This window comes from Eupeodes corollae, chromosome 2, assembly GCF_945859685.1.
Source record: "Eupeodes corollae chromosome 2, idEupCoro1.1, whole genome shotgun sequence".
NCBI lineage: Eukaryota > Metazoa > Arthropoda > Insecta > Diptera > Syrphidae > Eupeodes > Eupeodes corollae.
The window spans coordinates 72,109,184-72,131,826 of record NC_079148.1 but is presented as its reverse complement, the minus strand read 5'-3'; the positions used below and the strand labels follow the sequence as shown (position 1 = coordinate 72,131,826).

Below are 22,643 nucleotides of genomic sequence, written 5' to 3'. Positions count from 1 at the left end.
TCGGCCGTACTATGAAGTACAGAAATTCTTTTTTAGCCGTACTACGCGAATGTGGAACGCCTTGCCACGCTCTTTGTTTCCCTGTCATTGCAATGTTCAGACATTTAAAACCAATGTACACCGACACCTCATATCCAACCCTTCTTTTCCTAATGCTCACACTGTGTCTTTGGCATATTTAAGGTATACAAAGCCCGTTTTGGTGTTCGGTAATTATAAAAAAAAAATATACAATTTATAATTTTCCTAAAATTTCGTCAAAATCTTCGCACTTATATTTGAATTTTCGTTTCCAAGAAATCCCAAACAATAAAGTATCCTCATAAGAGTTCGAATGTCTAGTGATCGTTTCGGACGCAGTTGTGAAGAATCATCGTTTCCAAAGATAAGAACACCGAGTGTAATTTAAACTTCCGACGAATTATGTGTTGTGGAAAGTTTCCTGATCCAAATGGTTACTGCACAAGGAGGAGGTGAAAAGTAAAGTTGGTGAGAAAAAGAGACTTTTAGACACAACCAAAAAACAATCATTTGATGGTGTTCTTTGTGAAACCTATTAAAGTATTTCCAACATTTTCTAACTTTCCTAATCGGCGCTTCGGCGGCAGTTTGAGTAGTTGTGGAAAATCAAAATCAATACCACCCTGTCTCACACCATCCATCTGTCACCTTTTTGACATTTTAAGTAGCATGTGCGAAAAATACCGTGACGTTGACGTTTTGTAACCAAGCAACGAAAAGTCGAAAATAAACACTTTGGTTCTCAACAAGATCAAATCCATCTCTTTTATTTTATAATGCGAAGTAGTCGCTAGTTTTTGGTTTGGTTTTGTAACATCTATTTTAGCGATGACGAATATACTTTAAAAGCTTCGCCCTTATTTATACATAATTCACCTGCGTACTTTTTTTGTTCGAGAATCCGCTCCGCCTTACAATCAAGCAATAATGATAGCGATAAGAACCGCCTTGAGGAGCATAGGCCAAACGGGGGCCGTAAAAAAGCTTAAATCTTTCCACCGAACTGCCTTCAGTGATAAATATCTACTCATCACCAACGTTACGATCTCGCTTAGTCTATCGACGACGGGTGACGTTATTGAACAACAATACGAAAAGTACTCTGGTGAATTGGAAAAATGGGACAAACGTCGCTCCATGAATATGGGCCTATCAGGAGTAAGTGTCGGAGTGATTTGTCACTATTGGTACAAATTCTTGGATCGACGTATGCCTGGACGTGGCCTTCGGACTGTGGTGCAAAAAATTGCTTTGGATCAATTTATTTGTTCGCCTGTTTACATATCAGCGTTTTTTGTGACGCTCGGTGTTCTTGAAAAGAAGACGCGCCAAGAAGTCTGGGAAGAGATGAAGGAGAAAGCGTGGAAGTTGTATGCCGCTGAGTGGGCGATTTGGCCACCAGCACAGTTTGTCAACTTCTATTGGCTCCCGACCAAGTATCGAGTGTTCTATGACAACATAATTAGTTTGGGCTACGATATCTATGCATCACAAGTGATACATGATACCTCCTAAAGACGATTAGCTTGCAGGTTCAAGTTAGATTTAACAAATTGAATTGTAAATTGTATAGTGCTTCCAAATAAATGTGATATGAGAGCAATAATGATTTATTGTTTACTTTATGTCTTCTTCCTTTGCTTTTGTTTTTGATTCCATGTCGAATTCAGAGATCGAGTAATGCCACTTTTATGGGTATCGTCTTTTTTTTAAAGAAAGTATGAAAACATGACTTCCGAGGCCATCAAACTGTAAGACTCATTTATTTAAATTTCAAGTCGAATCGAAACATGTCCAGAAATTTGGAAAGGAAATGCTGATGTAATACCTAAAAGCTTAGTTTTTGCGATTGCCTCTTCGACGCATCGATGCGGTACACTTGGGGCAGTACCACTTGCCCTTGGGTGGTTGTGTGATGCCAACGCACGGATAATGGAACCACTCGAATGGGCACTGAAATGAAACCATAACTCACATTAAGAAAACCGGACATTTCTTGAGTAATATTATTCAAGGACTTACAGCATCATTGTCGCAGGCAACCATATCACCATAGGACACTTGGTTGCAAATGCAATAGCGTGGCTCATTAGGATCGTAGGACCATTCGCCTTCGGCAGTTTGTTCTACGACCAAACTGTTATCTGCTGCTGCACTGTTGCTGTTGTTGTTGTTGCGTTGAACTGCCGCAGCGGTAGATGTTGTGGCAATAGCACTGACCGGAGCTGGTGAAGGAACCACCTCTGCAATACTGGATGTGGAAGATTCAGCATGTGAACTGATTGAGGACGATGAGGATGGAATTGGAGTTGGTGTAGTTGGTGTATGTTGTGCTAAGTGTGACGAGATTTTTCTGAAAACAAACGAAAAATAAAATACAAGTAACTTTAACTAACGTCCATACTTTTTATGCTTCCTAGCGCTTGATTCGCGATCAGTTGCAGTCTGTAAAGCAGTCTGTCCGCTTGGAGTGTTGTTAATGTCTCTATTAATCCAGAACTCGTGTGGCGTTGACCCACTGGCAGCGCCATGTATTGCTTCGTAAGAGGCTTTCAGACTGGCTGTTCGGCGTCCTTGTTGCATTTGTTGGGTGGCAACGATGGCTTGACTTGCTGCAGCGGCAATGGCGTTTCCAGCTCCACCCATGTGCTGCAGGTTATACGAAACTGAAGGACCCGGCGCAGCTGGGGGAATCACGGCATGATGAGCAACAGTCGGTGTGACTGGCTGGACAACCGGAGCGGGTGGAGTAGCAGCTGGAGTTGGAATAGTGTTCCCCAAGTTCGGACGCTTTTCCACTACTGGAGCCGGTGTGCTATCGCGGCGCTTTTCCGGCTTTGGACGAAAGCGGTTATCTTTGGGTAGACTAGCAGCCGAACCCCCAGTGTGATTGTTTGTGGCGATCGATCCAAAGTAGCGATTCTCTTTTTGATGTCCGATACTGCTGCTAATTGAACTTGAGCCATCTAGTTCCAATGACCTCTTTTCGAGAATTTCGGTGATGCCATTGTTGTCGGCTTCTAGTTCGCATTTAAATTTGAAAAGTTCACTGTCCAGACGACGCAAATACCTTTCAACTAAATCATGTATTTGTGTGGCGATAGCAACTTTTTCGTCAGCGTCCTCCAGAACTTTGTAATATTCTTTTCTGAGATTTTGGAACTCTATTTCAGCAGCAGTGCTTTGCAATTCACCTCGTTTGCATTGCAGGAAGAATGTACGCGCTTTTTTTTCTAATGAATCCATGCTATCTGTGAATGATAAAGAAATTTCAAAATAGTATGAAACCTTCCAAAGGCGGTTGAGGTAAACTTACTCTGAACAGTTAGGTCAAGCTCCCGCATTTCTGTGAAACGATCTCTTAGCTCTTGCGGAAGATGTTCAATCACTAAAAACAAAAATATATTCTTTAAAATGTTGTCATAATGTAAACAAAAACATTTTTGTTTTTTTGTTTGCAACAAATTCGTGACACTGTCCACCGGAGTCTCAATTTGTATTTTGATGTTTTTACACAAAAATCAACGTTTCACTTACTTTCCAGATAATCCTCGAGATAAAGCATTATTGAAATTTTATTTTATGTTTCTTATGAAAGGTGATTCAGTGAATTTAACAGAAATAAAGCGAAAAAAGTGAATATTTTTATTTTCGTAAGGTGTCTTTATAACTTTATTTCGTGGTGACAGTTGTTAGACTGTGATGTTTGACAATTGAGTTTTGAGTGGTTTACACAAGTGAGTTGCTATAAACAAAATTAACTGTCGATAAGTAAGTAAATTGAGATAAGTGAGCATGTAATGTCGGCCAGGTAGTTAAGTTATTACTGCTTGGTCCGGTATAACACCATAGAGGAAATAAATTATCTATGTAATATATTTTCTCTCAGTCTTATTTAATAGAATTCGCTAAACAGATGAATAGTTATACAGATTAATAGTTATATAAGGATTTATGTAGGCTCTATGTAACGTTGCGAAAATTCTCATTTATAAAAAATTCTGTTATACATTTTAGTTATAAAATGCTTATGTCAAAAAAGTACCAAAATGGAGCAATCTATTCCATTTATCTGTCTATCAAATCAGCTGTTTGTCATAACAAACAAAATATAGAAATTTGCAAAAATGGAATCGAAAACAAAAAGGTCTCGTACCCCGAATTGGGATTCGTCCGATAAAGTAAGTAATATCAGCGGTAAGAACCTTTGAATCAAATCAATAAAACTTCTTACATTTCTTTTAGATACTCCTTCGACTGCTTATAGAAGACAAAATTCAAATTATAAAAAATAAAAATGTTGACACCATAGGTATGTACAAATATAGATAATCTTTGTTTTTTACTAATTTGTTTGTAATGATTTTCAGTTTCAACAGTTTAAGCGCAACGATTGCAACCTTGCATAAGTTTTATAAATAGCATGTTTGCGTTTAGAGGCATTATAGAGATTACATAACTTTATGTATGCTTTATACAGCGTTTTTAAATAAGACTGTCTATGTATAACACAGCACATGTATTTAATGCGCATTGTTCGGCTATTTTGTTTTGAAGTGTCATTCGGTGATGCCCGCATTATACAGGAAGACTTTTCGGATGTTTAAGTCTGTGCATTATTTTGACAGATATCTTTTATTTCAACTTTCGTTGCTCGTTAAATGTACCCAAACCACGATTGCCACATTGGTCATTTGTGACCAAATTTGTTAAATTTGTTTTTACTTGATGAAATGGTCATTTTGTATTCCATTTGGTCGTATTTTTCGAAAACGAAAAAAGATAATCGACAATTTGAGTAACGAATACATTCTATTAACATACTCATTTGACTTAACAGAAACAACGGTTAGTTCGATCGTTAGTTGCCCAAACATCACGCACATAAGTAACTCCGAAAGTAATCAACGAAATAAACCAATACACAACAAACATAAACTACATTTTTCTCTCTTGCACTTACAGAAAATGATTCAATGATTTAGTTGAATGTCGGTGCAGTTACCTATAATTTCTTGTGACACAAAATAAGGAATTGGTTCGAGGTGATCGTTTAGTTTGTGTCAAAACACAAACTAAAAAGTTGCTTGAATGGGAGACAGAATGGTTTCTGCATGTGCGCGGACACTCATATAAGTCTATAGTGCTCAGTTTACAAACCAAACAGTTTCGAACTAAAATTTGCATGTGCGCACCTCGCCTTAAACTCATTAAAGCAACTTTGTGTGAATAATAACTTTATTTAAAGTATTGATCTGAATTGGACGCATTGTACAAGCCGAAAAAAATCTCTAAATCGAACCTTACAACTTTTATTAAAATTATTGCAAAAACTGTATATACTGTGATCTTATATGCTGTCATCTTTATTTGGGTTATTCTAATTCAATTAAGTTTGTTTGTGATTTTGTGAGTTTATTTGTACAAAAATGTGTTGAACAAAATGTTATGAATTCATTAATCTGTGTTTAACAATTTTTCGGACTTGAATTATTTGGGTAATTTTTGGAAACAACCTTTTTTTAAGTGGCAACCGAGGGTATACCTGCCTTCTACTTGAATTCAATTTCGTGTATTGAGGTATAAGCTCTACTCAACACAAACACGAAGTGAAGCAAATTTGAAAAAAGGGAAGAAAAGGAAAGACAAATGTCAAAAAGATCCAAGGAATAGCTTGTCCTTGTTGTACGTGCATGCCGAGACAGATTTATTTCTATTTCAATTTGTATTTATTCCTTTCTCTTTCACACTTCATTGATGGTATCTTTGCATATTTATGGTTAGTTGACTTGTTGCTATATTCACTTTTGCATTAAAGGACATTTTTTGCTGTAGAAGTCAAGATTATATAGAAGACAGACATGTTCATCTCTATTATAGCATCTTCACCTGCATAATTGTTGCCACAATGTTGCAAGTGCAACAATTGCTCTACATTTCTACTTTATTTTTAAAATTTGTTACATTTTGCTACACTTTTTATCAAAATTTCATTTAAATTTCTTTTTATCTGTGAGGTTCATGCAACTAATGTCAATATTTTACATTACATTTGTGAGATACGTTTTCGAATTTTAATGCATTTTTCTATATAAAGAATTATACAGTCCCTGGATTTTATGCAAAATCTTAATTTCCAGTTATTTTAATCAGGTTTTCTAATATTGTAATACATTTAAATTATTTTTTATGCAGAATATAATCTACTTCCTAAAAATACAGCAACAGAGTTAAAGATTTTTTTAAAATTAATATTTTCAGTTTTGTTGTTGTTGTTTTTGTAATTTTATTCCTTTTGCTTTAATAAGAACCAGAATTCTGCGCGGCATACTGTCAATGCATGATTTGACTATTTCTTGCATATTTGGGTGGTAATTCCACACGTGAATTACGCTTTCAATAAATGGCCGCATCTTTACCTACTTCCCTCTTCATCAGCTCCCACACGTTTTCAATTGGGTTCATATCAGGGCTGTTTCCAATCAGTCCAACAAATGTTTTCTTCCCTCAAATAAGTTTTTATAAAACGGGCTGTGTGGAGCTCCATCTTGCATAAAAATGTAACCAAACATCCATTCTTGAACGTTAAGAATATTGAGTATATTCTAATAATTACAATAATTGCGAAAATTCTGCAATGTGTTTAATGATGATATGGCCAGGGACTGAAAATACCTTCTAACTATCATTTTGAGACTATGAAAAACACTGTGTACGAAATTATAATCCACTTTCTTTTTTTTTTTTTGTTTATTTCATTACACTTTCGTCATGGCTTATAGCAACACTGTACTGTCAAAAAGTCATAGTATTTTATAGGAAATAAAAGGAGTTACTTTCAGTTCATGACATATATATCTACCTCCCTAAACTTTTCTACATAATGCAGATGCAGATACGTGTAAATTCACTTTAAAACTTTCAACAATAATACAAAACAACATATATTTCAAAATTGTGTTTAAGGCCTAAGCGCACACTGTCTTATCGACTATGCATATTGAAGTTCCTATAATTTAAAATCAAAATGCAATGTGTCAAACGTCAAATCTTGCAAGAATTTTTGTTTACAACAAAACACCGGCAAGTTAAGCATAAGCAAGTAAGATTATTATTTATCAAGCTTTGTAACTAAATATTAAAGGAATTGTATTAAATTTAGAATGCGAAGACGTGAACTGCAAAGTATAACACTTAAACTCACCGAGTTAAAAGAATACGAACAAATAAGAGCGGAGCGTTTAGCAGCTGAAAAGGCTAAATTAGCCGACCAAGAACCAGGAACAAGTAAAATTACCGAAAACATAGCCACAACTGCTGAATCCAAGTCTACAGATGAAATAAAAGAACGCATTGGAATGACTATGTGAACAATATTTAATTTTATTAATTGTTAGACTATTTTCTAAGTTATTAAATACGCAAAATCAAAAGTTATTCTTATGTGCGTGTTTTAGCCTTCAAAATGGAATTGAGTTCAGTGATAATTTCCAGCTGTATCTAAGGGAATTGCAAAGTAAAATAGTGTTGTAGCTGCTGTATTTGTATGGCTATGTTGCTATTATTATTAGACGCGGCCATAGGATTATCTCATCGCATAGTTCCTTATTCCAAACATAAAAAGGTCTCACCTAAAACACGATTGACCAAGTAAAATCATTCTCTTTTCATAACAACCATAAATGGCTTCCCCATCAATGTTTTATTTTATTGTTAGCCTCCATAATATGGAATTGTTAAAAACCAATTTCCCATGTACATCATTTTTTATAACAGTTTTTTAAACAGTTCGGTTTTGTTTGTACATGTTGAGAATTACATGTTTGTTTGGGGATCAATATGAAACTTCTCTTCTTTCTTTGCCATTTGCCATTCAGTATTTAAAGAAAATCGGCGCGGCTTATTGTTTCAGCTCCTAGAAATAATCTTCCATATGAATTGAAAATAGGACAGATGCTGCAGAAGTGGTAGGTCTTCTCAGCTGCATCAAGATTACACATTGTGCATAAGCCAACAGTGTCATTTCTCGTGAATTTGAGTCATTAAAATAGTTGGATACCTCTGTGTATGATACATTGCTATATTCGTCGTAAAATTGTTATTGTCAAGCACGTTCACTGGAATCACGTTCAGTAGAATCTTTCAGTTTAATCAAAAGCATGTTGTGGGCAAGTTTCCAATAAAAATTAGTTGCTTCATAGTAGACAATGATGCCAGTCGCGCGGAAAAGGCCTGACCGTTCCTGCACCCAATAAATATTTTTGCGAAGTACTGCGGATGAAAGTATGCGTGGTAATCTATAGCTGGGTAGACTGAAAACTTTTCGCAAATATTTCAAATTCAAGGGTTAGGTTAGGTTATAGTGGCTGTCCAAGATGGAAACGGACACACTTAGGCCAGTTTAATGGCCCATTGTGATACCACATGAATCTTGAGGTTTCCTCCTAAGCTCAATGGAACCATCTTGAGTCCCTTACGAAACGTGAGAGGCTGATTATACCGATATGCTTATGATTAATTCTTGCGTTTTCGAGCTAGAGCAGGGCATGTGCAGAGAAGATGTAGAACCGTTTCTTCCTCTTCCTCGTCCATACAGCTTCTGCAAAAGTCATTTGGCTTGACACGTGGAGATGTTGTTCCACCTGGTGCCTGACCTCCTCGCAGCGTCTTGCATTAGCAACAGTTTACAAGTAGCGATTGGTATGCCAGTACTTGCCAAACGTGGTAGGATGGGCTGTACTATACCGTTCCTGGCGAGTTCATCTGCCTTACAGTTACCTGGAATGTCTCTATGGCCCGACACCCAGCAAAGGTGAATATTAAACTGTTGCGCCATCTCCATTAGAGATGATCGACAGTTATGGACTGTTATAGAGTTTGTAGAGTCCAGAGATTTGATAGCGGCCTGGCTGTCAGAGAAAATACGGATATCAGATGTTGATATCACGTTTTCTTTGAGCCAAGACAAGACTACCTTAATCGCCAAAAGTTCTGCCTGGAACACGCTACAATGATTGGAAGGCGGAATGGGAGACTTAATTTCAGTCGTTCAGAGTACACACCTCCACAACCCCTTCTTTGGTTTTCGAGCCATCTGTGTAAAAATATTTCAAAGGGTAGTAAGAAACGCTTTTGAAAGACCGGTTTCGTTGTTTAAAACGTAGTTTGGTGTATTATCTAGTAGGTTGAAATATCTTTTGACGAAAAACCTTTGGAGCTTTTCACATTGTATGTACTCTTTGTACCCCTATACTTGAGCACAGTAATACATAATTGATCTATCGGCTGAGTCATGCACTTTAAACTTTGCTGAATGTGGCACTAACTTATTTTTCAGGAACTTAGACCAGGTTGCGTTGATTGCATTTTTTGATGTTTCAACCCTCTTTGTCAGATGTTCAGACCAAGACATATTATATGTAAGGACGACGCTAAGATATTTATACTGTTTTGTTATTTTTACTTCTACACCTTTGAAATTTCATTTTTCACTTAATGCTCTTCGGCCTCCATTCCTAAAAATAAAAATGTCTCAAGATTAACTTCAAGGTTCCTATATCGCAATAGCTGCTGAACTTGTTGCCAAAATTACAATATCATCAGCATACAAAAGAACATTTATACCGATTCTTTCCACATGTATTCAGAATATAGGTCATTTAAGAACAAGACAAAAAGCAGAGCGCAACCTTGTTTAACGCCTTTGCTCGTTTTAAAGAAATTAGAGGTTCTGCTTCCATCCCATACGGCAGCAATTGTATCTTGGTATAATAGTTTGATAATTTTAATCATTTTCGTCGAGAAGCCCAATGTTATAAGTTTATGAATAAGAGCTCCTCTGTTAATATTGTCGAACGCAGCTTTTAAGTCTACTAAACAAGCATAAAGTTTCTTTTCTGGCTTAGTTGCGATTAATTAGGCATGAAAGATTGAAAATCTGATCAATGGTACTATAATCTTTTCGATATGCAGCCTGGAATTCATTGAATACATTGTCGTTTTCGATCCAAGTAGGAAGGCGGTTTAGGAAAACTGAGGTGAATAATTTGTAGAGTGTATCCGTCACCTTTTTTGAAGAACGGGAAGTTAATAGATTTTTTGAAGGATGTTGGTATTGTTTCTGTTTCGTAGATTCTTTTCAGCAAAGTATGAACTTCCCCAAAAAAGAATTACTCGCATTTTTATAAAACTCATATGGAATGCGGTATATACCCGGAGCTTTGTTTTCTTTTGAAGATTCAAATATGACGTGAATTCAGAAGCTTTAATTTGGGTTCCAGTTTTCGTAGGATTACCGCGCATCTCTTTAGCCAGTTTCCACCAAACTTAATTGAAGATTTTCGGGCTTTATGACAATCAATATCAAAACAGGGTTTCTTTCGCTCAAACTTGATATTGTTATTAATAGGGTTCCCGTATGCTGCATAGATAAACTCTTTTAAGGAATTGCATCGTGTTTCAACACTATCCAAAGGCAAGAGTTTTTGCACAGCAACTTCATCAATTCTGTTCATGTATTGAGCGCCTCTATTGGTAAACCATTTAAGTCTGGGAAGCAATAATAAACTGGAGGAACTTTGCGTTTCTTCAAAAGCTTTAAGACCTAAAACTAATGGCATGTGGTTCGAAAAGGTTGTACTTTCAATTATTAAAAAACTTTAAATCATTTCCATTGCACTGTATAAAGAGCAGCAGTAGTCAATAACTGAGTTGACACAAAATTAAACTCTCAAGTTTTACCGCCAAAGCCTCTCGAGTTAAGAATAAATGCACCGATGTCTTCCAAGAGCTCACAAAACATATTGCTGTTGCTGTCACTTACAATAGCTTTTGAAATGTTCACTTAAGTGATAAGTTGTGATATCCGTGAATCGACTGTTCCTAGTGATACTATATTTCCATTTCAAAAACGATTGATTTTTCTAAGATCGCGGAAGTTTCAATATTCTCAGAAATTAAACAGAATTTCGTGCGAACTTTTGTTACACACATATTTATAATTTTATTTCTCAAAAGTATCCGTGGCTTGATGGTTATCATGTGATAGCTTTACAAACATTTAAAAAATATAAACTGGAGTTTTTATAACATACTGATAAACGAAAACTGTCTATATTTAATTCATTTGTTGGTATTATATAAAAATCAAATTCTACATAGTTTTTCTGACAACAATCGGGATTGTAGTTCTTAAATTCGAACAACCGAAATTCCTCTTACTTCCGTTTTCTTTATATAAAACGATTCTTACCGTCGATCTTTTTGTACAAACAGCTTTCCGTCGTTCGTTTTAGAAGAAAAAATAAATACAAATCCGCAGCATTCAAAATAATTGATGTTTACAAATTCAATGATTTCCTTAAGTTCAGCAATTTATTTTGGGACAAAAGAGTTATACCAATTAACTTAAAACCTTACCACTAATTGAAATAGACTATCAAAAAACAAGGAAATCATCAACTATTCGAACAACTTTTTCGGGCATAGGTAGGTAGGTATATTAAAAAAAAATTCAACTGTTTTTAAATAGTTTGCAGCCTTAGCCTTTTTATTTATTTCGAACATTAAATATTTGATAATAATGATTATAAAGACTTTAATATACAATCAACATATTTTGTTTTTAACAATATATTTTTTTTAGTGAAATACTTTTGTATAATAGAATAATTATGTAGGTATAGGTACTTGGTTGAAGTATTACTATTCACTTAAATCACATTTTAAGACACAATGGTCCCAGCCAATTCACTTGGTCTGAAGAAAAATCTATTTCTGCAAGAATTAAAATTTATAAATTACATCTAAAGTAACTTTTATAGAATGAATAGGTACTTACCCAATTTTTGCGTTCTCCAAATTTAAAGTTTTAACAGCGACAAGAGCCAGAAGTCCACACTGAATTAAAGTAACAAGAATTGATTTGGCATTTTGGGCAAAAGTCACAGGAATTTCTTTTATTTTCTCAACACGCTGTTGGTCGTCTCGGCTCTCACGTAAAATTGTTTGCCTGGATATTTCCTGGTCGGTTCTTTCTCGTCGGTCTTCTCGTGAAATGGTTTGTCTTGAAACTTCTCGGTCAACTCGTTCCCGGTTCAATGCATGTTCATCTCGTTGGTCTTCTCGTGAAATTGTTAGTCTTGATTCTTCTCGGTCAGCTCGTTCCCGGTTCAATGCACGTTCATCTCGTCGGTCTTCTCGGTCAACTCGTTCTCGGTTTATTGCACGTTCATCTTGTCGATCTTCTCGTGAAATGGTTTCCCTCGATACTTCTCGGTCAACCCGCTCTCGGTTCAAAGCACGTTCATCTCGTCGGTCTTCTTGGTTTTCACGTGAAATGGTTTCCCTCGATTCTTCTCGGTCAACCCGCTCTCGGTTCAAAGCACGTTCATCTCGTCGGTCTTCTTGGTTTTCTCGTGAAATGGTTACCCTCGATTCTTCTCGGTCAGCCCGTTCTCGGTTCAATACACGTTCATCTCGTCGGTCATCTCGGTTAACTCGTGAAATGGTTTGTCTTGATTCTTCTCGGTCAGCTCGTTCTCGGTTCAATTCACGTTCATCTCGTCGGTCTTCTCGTGAAATGGTTCGTCTTGATTCTTCTCGGTCAACTCGTTCGCGGTTCAATGCACGTTCATCTCGTCGGTCTTCTTGGTTTTCTCGTGAAATGGTTTGTCTTGATTCTTCTCGGTCAGCTCGTTCTCGGTTCAATACACGTTCATCTCGTCGGTCATCTCGGTTAACTCGTGAAATGGTTTGTCTTGATTCTTCTCGGTCAACTCGTTCGCGGTTCAATGCACGTTCATCTCGTCGGTCTTCTTGGTTTTCTCGTGAAATGGTTTTTCTTGATTCTTCTCGGTCAACTCGTTCGCGGTTCAATGAACGTTCATCTCGTCGATCTTCTCGGTCAACTCGTTCTCGGTTTATTGCATGTTCATCTTGTCGATCTTCTCGTGAAATGGTTTCCCTCAATACTTCTCGGTCAACCCGCTTTCGGTTCAAAGCACGTTCATCTCGTCGGTCTTCTTGGTTTTCTCGTGAAATGGTTACCCTCGATTCTTCTCGGTCAGCCCGTTCTCGGTTCAATACACGTTCATCTCGTCGGTCATATCGGTTAACTCGTGAAATGGTTTGTCTTGATTCTTCTCGGTCAGCTCGTTCTCGGTTCAATGCACGTTCATCTCGTCGGCCTTCTCGTGAAATTGTTAGTCTTGATTCTTCTTGGTCAACCCGCTCTCGGTTCAATGCACGTTCATCTCGTCGATCTTCTTGGTCAACTCGTTCTCGGTTTATTGCACGTTCATCTTGTCGGTCTTTTTGTGAAATAGTTTCCCTCAATACTTCTCGGTCAACCCACTCTCGGTTCAAAGCACGTTCATCTCGTCGGTTTTCCTGGTTTTCTCGTGAAATGGTTCGTCTTGATTCTTCTCGGTCAACTCGTTCGCGGTTCAATGCACGTTGAACTCGTCGATCTTCTTGGTTTTCACGTGAAATGGTTTTCCTCGATTCTTCTCGATCAACTCGTTCTCGATTTATTGCACGTTCATCTCGTCGGTCTTCTCGGTTTTCTCGTGAAATGGTTTGCCTAGATTCTCGGTCAACTCGTTCGCGGTTCAATGCACGCTCATCTCGTCGGTCTTCTCGGTTTTCACGTGAAATGGTTTTCCTCGATTCTTCCCTGTCAGCCCGTTCCCCGTTCAATACACGTTCATCTCGTCGGTCATCTCGGTTTACTCGTGAAATGGTTTGACTTGATTCTTCTCGGTCAACTCCTTCTCGGTTTAACGCACGTTCATCTCGTCGGTCTTCTTGGTTTTCTCGTGAAATGGTTTGTCTTGATTCTTCTCGGTCAGCACGTTCCCGGTTCAATACACGTTCATCTTGTCGGTCTTCCTGGTTTACTCGTGAAATGGTTTGTCTTGAAACTTCTGGGTCAACTCGTTCTCGATTTATTGCACGTTCATCTCGTCGGTCTTCTCGGTTTTCTCGTGAAATGGTTTTCCTCGATTCTTCCTTGTCAGCCCGTTCTCGGTTCAATGCACGTTCATCTCGTCGATCTTCTTGGTTTTCACGTGAAATGGTTTTCCTCGATTCTTCCCTGTCAGCCCGTTCCCGGTTCAATGCACGTTTATCTCGTTGGTCTTCTCGGTTTCCTTGAGAAACGATTTGTCTTGAAACTTCTTGTTCAACTGGTTCCCGGTTCAATGCACGTTCATCTCGTCGATCTTCTCGGACAACTCGTTCTCGATTTATTGCACGTTCATCTCGTCGGTCTTCTCGGTTTTCTCTTGAAATGGTTTGTCTTGATTCTTCTCGGTCAACCCGCTCTCGGTTCAATGCACGTTCATCTCGTGGTTCTTCTCGATTTTCCCGAGCATTGGTTTGTCTAGATTCTTCTGGGTCAGCTCGTTCCATGTTCAATGAACGTTCATCTCGTCGGTCTTCCTGGTTTTCTCTTGAAATGGTTTGCCTAGATTCTCGGTCAACTCGTTCGCGGTTCAATGCACGCTCATCTCGTCGGTCTTCTCGATTTTCTCGTGAAATGGTTTCCCTCGATTCTTCTCGGTCAGCCCGTTCTCGGTTCAATACACGTTCATCTCGTCGGACATCTCGGTTTACTCGTGAAATAGTTTGTCTTGATTCTTCTCGGTCAACCCGCTCTCGGTTCAATGCACGTTCATCTCGTCGATCTTCTCGATTTTCCCGAGCATTGGTTTGTCTAGATTCATCTGGGTCAGCTCGTTCCATGTTCAATGAACGTTCATCTCGTCGGTCTTCCTGGTTTACTCGTGAAATGGTTTGTCTTGATTCTTCTCGGTCAACTCGTTCGCGGTTCAATGCACGTTCATCTCGTCGGTCTTCTTGGTTTTCTCGTGAAATGGTTTTTCTTGATTCTTCTCGGTCAACTCGTTCGCGGTTCAATGAACGTTCATCTCGTCGATCTTCTCGGTCAACTCGTTCTCGGTTTATTGCATGTTCATCTTGTCGATCTTCTCGTGAAATGGTTTCCCTCAATACTTCTCGGTCAACCCGCTTTCGGTTCAAAGCACGTTCATCTCGTCGGTCTTCTTGGTTTTCTCGTGAAATGGTTACCCTCGATTCTTCTCGGTCAGCCCGTTCTCGGTTCAATACACGTTCATCTCGTCGGTCATATCGGTTAACTCGTGAAATGGTTTGTCTTGATTCTTCTCGGTCAGCTCGTTCTCGGTTCAATGCACGTTCATCTCGTCGGCCTTCTCGTGAAATTGTTAGTCTTGATTCTTCTTGGTCAACCCGCTCTCGGTTCAATGCACGTTCATCTCGTCGATCTTCTTGGTCAACTCGTTCTCGGTTTATTGCACGTTCATCTTGTCGGTCTTTTTGTGAAATAGTTTCCCTCAATACTTCTCTGTCAACCCACTCTCGGTTCAAAGCACGTTCATCTCGTCGGTTTTCCTGGTTTTCTCGTGAAATGGTTCGTCTTGATTCTTCTCGGTCAACTCGTTCGCGGTTCAATGCACGTTGAACTCGTCGATCTTCTTGGTTTTCACGTGAAATGGTTTTCCTCGATTCTTCTCGATCAACTCGTTCTCGATTTATTGCACGTTCATCTCGTCGGTCTTCTCGGTTTTCTCGTGAAATGGTTTGCCTAGATTCTCGGTCAACTCGTTCGCGGTTCAATGCACGCTCATCTCGTCGGTCTTCTCGGTTTTCACGTGAAATGGTTTTCCTCGATTCTTCCCTGTCAGCCCGTTCCCCGTTCAATACACGTTCATCTCGTCGGTCATCTCGGTTTACTCGTGAAATGGTTTGACTTGATTCTTCTCGGTCAAATCCTTCTCGGTTTAACGCACGTTCATCTCGTCGGTCTTCTTGGTTTTCTCGTGAAATGGTTTGTCTTGATTCTTCTCGGTCAGCACGTTCCCGGTTCAATACACGTTCATCTTGTCGGTCTTCCTGGTTTACTCGTGAAATGGTTTGTCTTGAAACTTCTGGGTCAACTCGTTCTCGATTTATTGCACGTTCATCTCGTCGGTCTTCTCGGTTTTCTCGTGAAATGGTTTTCCTCGATTCTTCCTTGTCAGCCCGTTCTCGGTTCAATGCACGTTCATCTCGTCGATCTTCTTGGTTTTCACGTGAAATGGTTTTCCTCGATTCTTCCCTGTCAGCCCGTTCCCGGTTCAATGCACGTTTATCTCGTTGGTCTTCTCGGTTTCCTTGAGAAACGATTTGTCTTGAAACTTCTTGTTCAACTGGTTCCCGGTTCAATGCACGTTCATCTCGTCGATCTTCTCGGACAACTCGTTCTCGATTTATTGCACGTTCATCTCGTCGGTCTTCTCGGTTTTCTCTTGAAATGGTTTGTCTTGATTCTTCTCGGTCAACCCGCTCTCGGTTCAATGCACGTTCATCTCGTGGTTCTTCTCGATTTTCCCGAGCATTGGTTTGTCTAGATTCTTCTGGGTCAGCTCGTTCCATGTTCAATGAACGTTCATCTCGTCGGTCTTCCTGGTTTTCTCTTGAAATGGTTTGCCTAGATTCTCGGTCAACTCGTTCGCGGTTCAATGCACGCTCATCTCGTCGGTCTTCTCGATTTTCTCGTGAAATGGTTTCCCTCGATTCTTCTCGGTCAGCCCGTTCTCGGTTCAATACACGTTCATCTCGTCGGACATCTCGGTTTACTCGTGAAATAGTTTGTCTTGATTCTTCTCGGTCAACCCGCTCTCGGTTCAATGCACGTTCATCTCGTCGATCTTCTCGATTTTCCCGAGCATTGGTTTGTCTAGATTCATCTGGGTCAGCTCGTTCCATGTTCAATGAACGTTCATCTCGTCGGTCTCCCTGGTTTACTCGTGAAATGGTTTGTCTTGATTCTTCTCGGTCAACTCGTTCGCGGTTCAATGCACGTTCACCTCGTCGATCTTCTTCGTTTTCACGTGAAATGGTTTTTCTTGATTCTTCTCGGTCAACTCGTTCTCGATTTATTGCACGTTCATCTCGTCGATCTTCTCGGTTTTCACGTGAAATGATTTGCCTTGAAACTTCTCGTTCAACTCGTTCCCGGTTCAATGCACGTTCATTTAGTCGATCTTCTCGATTTTGCCTAGCATTGGTTTGCCTCGATTCATCTCTTTCAGCTCGTTCACGCCCGACTTGTCGTTCATCCTGGGTTTCACGTCTAATAGAGTTTTTAGAATTATCCAAAAGTTTAGAATCAGTTCCGTCAACATTTATCCGGGAATCAGAAGACATTCTCCTTTCTGAATGCCATTCTGCCCGTAATAAACGATCCTTTGTAACGTCTTCTCTTCCAGTAAGTCGCCAATTATTTTCCCAGATTTCAACCAAGCGATTACTTTTAAGTTTGGTAGTATGGTTGGGATTTCTTTCAACCAAAGATTTTCTCTCTACTCTCCAACCCCTATCATAGTCTCGATCGCAATAGTTGCTTTTATCACAACGTTCCACCAGAGCCAGACTTGTTCCAACGAACAAAATTGCCACAACTGCATTCACTTGCCAAGATCCACAAATCATTTTAATTGTTTGCAATTGACTCTAACTTCTTTTTAAAAAAACTTATTTTTTAAATATTTTTTTACTGAAGTAATGGCTTCGTAATATTCTTCTCTGTGGCTAGAGATGAACTGTGCTTCCTTCAGAAATGGATACCACTTTTATACTAACGGATTTTGTCCTTTTCCTCTACCAACTCTAAACTCTTATTTTACACTCCGCTGAATTTTGCAAAGGCTGTAATTGATTCGATTTTCTTATCGCATATGTACACTGTTTTCTTTTTTATCAATGTGGTTTGCTCAAGAAGGACGTTTTTCTATTTCAAATCAATTTTATTATATTCTCGTTTAAAAATTGTTTCTATGCGACGCAGGACGCAGCTTCCGAACAGAGCTTTGAATGGAAAATCATTCAAGCTGATTCGTTGTGCGTCGTCTGGAACCCTTGTTTCTCATTGATTAGGAGGATACTAGTTGAATGATTTCTTTGACGTCATTATATTGTCTGTTGTGGTTGAATCGAGCTATTATCTAGTTTTTCTTTTTTTAAGATGAAACATAAAATAAGAAAAAGGAGCAAATACGACTACGGCTGCTTCACAAGTTAAGTTTTACGATCGAATTTAAAATCTGTGCCTTTAGCAGAGGAAGTAGTTATATATTTGTATTGTCGAACTGCAGTTTTAAAATTTAATGACAAGGACAACTAATATCCACTTAAAAACAGATTCATTTGTTTCCGAAATCGCTCTTATTTACTTTCAGCATGTACATTACATATAAAATGACCACAAGAGTTGCTTAAAACCGTTACCACCACCATTCAAAACTGTTGAAACCTTTAGAAAGTAAAGGTATTCTAGGTATGATAATTGATTAGAAGGCCAACTATCTTCACAACCGAAAGTCTTGAGTGGCGATAAAAGTTGTTAACAGTGAAGCAAAAAAAATGTTAAATATACAAGCATCCAATTTGGATGTTCTGCCGAGTTTTTTAGCTAAGTATTCCATTAGCTTTCGCTGATGATACTTCAATTGTTGTTCGCAATAAGTCTCTGAAATATGCGACAGTTGACAGCTTCAGACAACATAAGGGACTTCATTTGCAGTCAACTGCATTCTTTGAACGTACATTTTGACCAGGGTAACTAATAAGTTTGTCAAGTGTCATAAACTTCGAAACTTTACTTCACTAACCTCGACCTTCATTTGATCCTTCAGAAACTAACAAAAACATAACAACAATCATCAGGCAAGCTGCAATTCCATTTCGACGTGTTTTGTATTTTAAGGAAATATTATTTATTAACTTCAAATAGGAAGTTGTTGCAATGGGTCCGATTTGTCAAATTTTGACATTTCTCAAAGTTTCAAGGTCCCTAGAGTCTAAATAAAAGATTTTTAGAGAGGGCAGTTTTTTTTCGTAGTACATAGCTCAAGAAGCAGAAGAGATATCAACTTCAAATAAATTTTGTTATACAGATAATAATGTAGAAAGATGCAGAAATGATTCTCAAACATTTTGGTTAGCCGAAAATATCTCTCGAACCAATAACTCTTGAGAATTAAATTTAATTTTGTATTTTTATATTAAATAAAAGATGGTGAAAACTCCGAAATAATTTTATGCTACGAAGAATAACGTTTTTGACATCTGGTAAAATTTTGAGAAAAATCGAATCGACAGTTCTTTTTTCAAAAAGTAAAAACCTACAAAAAAAATTACCAGGAGTTAATACAAATTAATTTTCGCCTCAAATATCTTTTCAAAAATTTTAAATATTAGCTTCAAATTGTTTTATACAAAATATTGTTTTCAACATTCAGTCAAATTTTGAGAAAAATCGAGTTGACAGTTTTTTTTTTTTAAAGTAAAAACATTACTAAAAGTTGGTAAAAATTGATTTTCGACTAAAATATCAATTACAAAATTTGAGATTTTGGCTTCAAACTAATTTTCTCTTATAAGAAATATTTGTTTCCAACATTGTATAAAGTTTTGAGAAAAATCGAATTGAGTTTTTTACAAGAAATTAGAAGAAATAAAAACCTAAACATTCCACACAAACATAGTTTTATTTCACAGAAAATATTGTTTTTAACATTCAGTACATTTTTTATAAAAAATAAAATCTACAAAAAATAGTGACAAAAACTAATTTTGAAATCAAATTATTGCAGCATGTGCAAAAAATTGTTAGTCATTTTAAATTGTTTTTTAAATAATTCAACTGGCTTTTTTAACATAACACGATACCTACAAACCTTTCAAGCAAGACAAATTGACAGACGGTATGGGACCAAGCCTACTGGTTAGTTTATCAAATGTAAAACATTTAAAACTCGGAACTATACTTCACTTACCTCTACTTTCAGTTGATCGCACAGAAACCACCAAAAACTTTATAGTCTACAAAAGTCTATAGTGACTTATATTTTGTAACAAAAAACAATTTGACAAGGAACTCTTTTAAACCAAACCACTAAATGGCATTGTGTTGAAAATAAATAAAGCACGGAGCAATCAAGTTCAGCCTTCAGTTGAATGACCTGATGAACTGTCACTTTGACATAAGTGGACTTGATTTAATAGTTAGAGAAATGTTTCTTGAAAAACTTTCCAATAACGTTTTTTTCAGCCCGCCAATAAGATTCTAGAAACTTGTCTTACTTACAAATTCCTTATGTCGTCTGAACCTGCCAATGATAATGTGAAATTCGAAGCTGCTGTTCAAAAGTGTTACGGCAACGGATTGATAATAAACGCTTCTACGACTAAACCGATTTCTGTCCAATCATGCCAACAGAATACATCGATTCTGTTGAGCTTTACAAGTACTTTTGGGTTATTATTGATTCATATTTCCATTAGGACAAACATTTAGACAAGTAACGTACTTGTCTGAAGAAGGGTTTCTACGCACTATCAAACTTAAAGTATCATGCTACTGAGGACGTATAGCTCTAAGGATCTTCGTAGATCTACTGATGATCTGATGGTTTATCTCACAGAAAATTGGAACAACTATTTACATAGTTTTAGAGAAAGTAGGATTATTGCACTCTAAATTTCAAAAGCATTTGATAGAGTCTGGCATCAGGCTCTATCATCGAAAATGCATGCCTGCGTGCCTTTTGACGAAACCCTAATCGTTGGATTACAAATTACCTTTAGTACTTTTCAAAATTGGTTGGTTTAAAGTCTAAGCAATACAAAACTTTGTTCTGTCTCCAATCTCATGTCTGAAACTTTATATTCACTTACCACCTTCGGTGACGATAGTACCCTCAGCTTTTCATCAAAGACACTCAATGTACTTTAATTTGTAATCAAACCAGAATTTTAGATAGGATTCTGGTCTTTATATTACTTTTCATAGATCCAAAGATGTTCAAATGGTAGACATGTGCATTCAAGAGGAGACAAGCGTCCACAGGTCTTTTTTTTATAAACCCACCTCTGTCTATCAACTCCTACTCTCACCTCCCCGCGGTGAACATCGGGTGCCTAGTACCTCAGCTGGAGATTGGGTTCTAACCCCAGTGGAAAGTTGTTGGGGGCAGCAAACAAGAGAGGGGGGAGAGGCGTTTCCACTAAGGCACCTTTCCTTATCCAGACGGCAGCGGAGGAATTCCCGAGATGGAATTAACGGTGGCGTCTACAGTTCCAGTAAGGTTAAACTACTTAGTGAACACCTTATAGGGCTTCTTCGTCTTTTCGGAGCCCAGGCCTGTAAGGAGCGGTTTATCCGGCTCCCCTTCCTTGGAGTTATACTAAAGATCTGGCCCTCCAGATTGTTGACATCACCGCTATCCATGAAATACGATGGAATGGGCCGGGCAAAAAGAGGATACAAAACTGAGATGTTTAGTATGGTGACTGCTACCACGAAAACCAACAGCGCTTATTTGGATGCGGCTTTGTCATTGGAGCCAGACTTAGGCAAGAAGGCATCAATGAGCGCCTTAAGACTAAATTCGGCAACATTAGCCTGATATGCGCAATACCACGTTGTAGCCAAGGTAGCACTTCGGGTTTCCAGATTCAAGGCAAAATAGGGAGGTGCTGGAAAAAGCTACAACGTCGAACGGCTACAATTGCAAGAGATCGCCAAATCCTTTTGTGACCGAGTTACAAGTAACCTCTCTCGAAGTTCTCTGCCGCCAACACAATGTATCGAAAATCAGTGTCAACATTGCTTGCCAAGATGCAATCAGAGAAGCCGCCTCTGATGTGCTGGGTTTCAAGCAGCCACCAACAAGGAACCCCTGGTTTGATGAGGAATGTCAGCAGGCAAATGCAGCCAAACAACAGACACGCAAAGCGGCGCTGCGTAAAAGAACGAGAGCTGCTCATGAGCTCTATGAGCAGAAGAGGAAGGAAAAAGAGAGGGCATGAGAAGCTTGCAGTTGAAGATGTTGATAAGTTTAAAAGCAGAAATGAAGTTCGATAGTTTTATAAACAGGTGAAACGAAATTGACAGGTACATTAACCTAGAACCGAAGGCTGCAAAGACGAAAGTGGAAACATCATAGTGGAACCGCAGTCAATGCTGAGGATATGAAGGACCACTTCTGCTGACCGTATAATGACGATGACGAACCGAATTTCGCTGTCAGGCAGGATGGTCCATACAACATAGCTGAGCTCTTCAAAGCAGCTGGAGATAAGTTGGTTAGGAGCATGCACCAACTTATCTGTAAGATATGGTCGGAAGAAAGCATGCCCGATGAATGGAAACTCAGTATTGTTTGCCCGATCCTGAAAAAAGGAGACCCTCTAAACTGCACCAACTATAGAGGAATCAGCCTACTTAACATCGCCTATAAAATCTTCTCTGCCGTAATATGTGAACGTCTAAAGCCCATCGTCAACAACCTGATAGGTCCTTATCAGTGTAGTTTTAGACCAGGAAAGTCCACAGTTGATCAAATATTCACATTACGGCAGAACCTGGAAAAAAAACCCAAGAACACCAAATCGACACCCACCATCTTTTCATCGATTTCAAGGCCGCATATGACAGTATCTACAGGGACGAGCTGTATAGAGCCATGTCTAGTTTTGGCATCCCTGCCAAACTCGTCACGCTGCTCCATAAAGTTTGGAAACAACTTAACAGAACC

General features: G+C 38.4%; 3 protein-coding genes across 3 annotated transcripts; 1 reads left to right on the top strand and 2 right to left on the bottom strand.

Annotated features, from left to right (window-relative positions):
* Window positions 1–707: 707 nt before the first annotated feature.
* On the top strand, window positions 708–1,630 carry LOC129946151 (mpv17-like protein 2). The gene has a single exon (XM_056056231.1). The coding sequence runs from the start codon at window positions 949–951 to the stop codon at window positions 1,534–1,536; it is 588 nt and encodes a 195-aa protein (XP_055912206.1). The 5' UTR covers window positions 708–948; the 3' UTR covers window positions 1,537–1,630.
* A 124-nt stretch (window positions 1,631–1,754) lies between these two features.
* LOC129946150 (inhibitor of growth protein 3) lies at window positions 1,755–3,726 on the bottom strand. Its single transcript, XM_056056229.1, has 5 exons — window positions 3,559–3,726; window positions 3,338–3,409; window positions 2,426–3,272; window positions 2,044–2,374; window positions 1,755–1,974 (listed from the first exon to the last, which is right to left on the bottom strand). Exons 1-5 carry the CDS (start codon window positions 3,584–3,586, stop codon window positions 1,858–1,860), a joined length of 1,395 nt encoding a protein of 464 aa, XP_055912204.1. The 5' UTR covers window positions 3,587–3,726; the 3' UTR covers window positions 1,755–1,857.
* Window positions 3,727–11,556: 7,830 nt separating this feature from the next.
* Window positions 11,557–17,535, bottom strand: LOC129945031 (trichohyalin-like). The gene is made up of 2 exons (XM_056054692.1): window positions 11,861–17,535; window positions 11,557–11,796 (listed from the first exon to the last, which is right to left on the bottom strand). Exons 1-2 carry the CDS (start codon window positions 17,533–17,535, stop codon window positions 11,745–11,747), a joined length of 5,727 nt encoding a protein of 1,908 aa, XP_055910667.1. The 3' UTR covers window positions 11,557–11,744.
* Window positions 17,536–22,643: the final 5,108 nt, after the last annotated feature.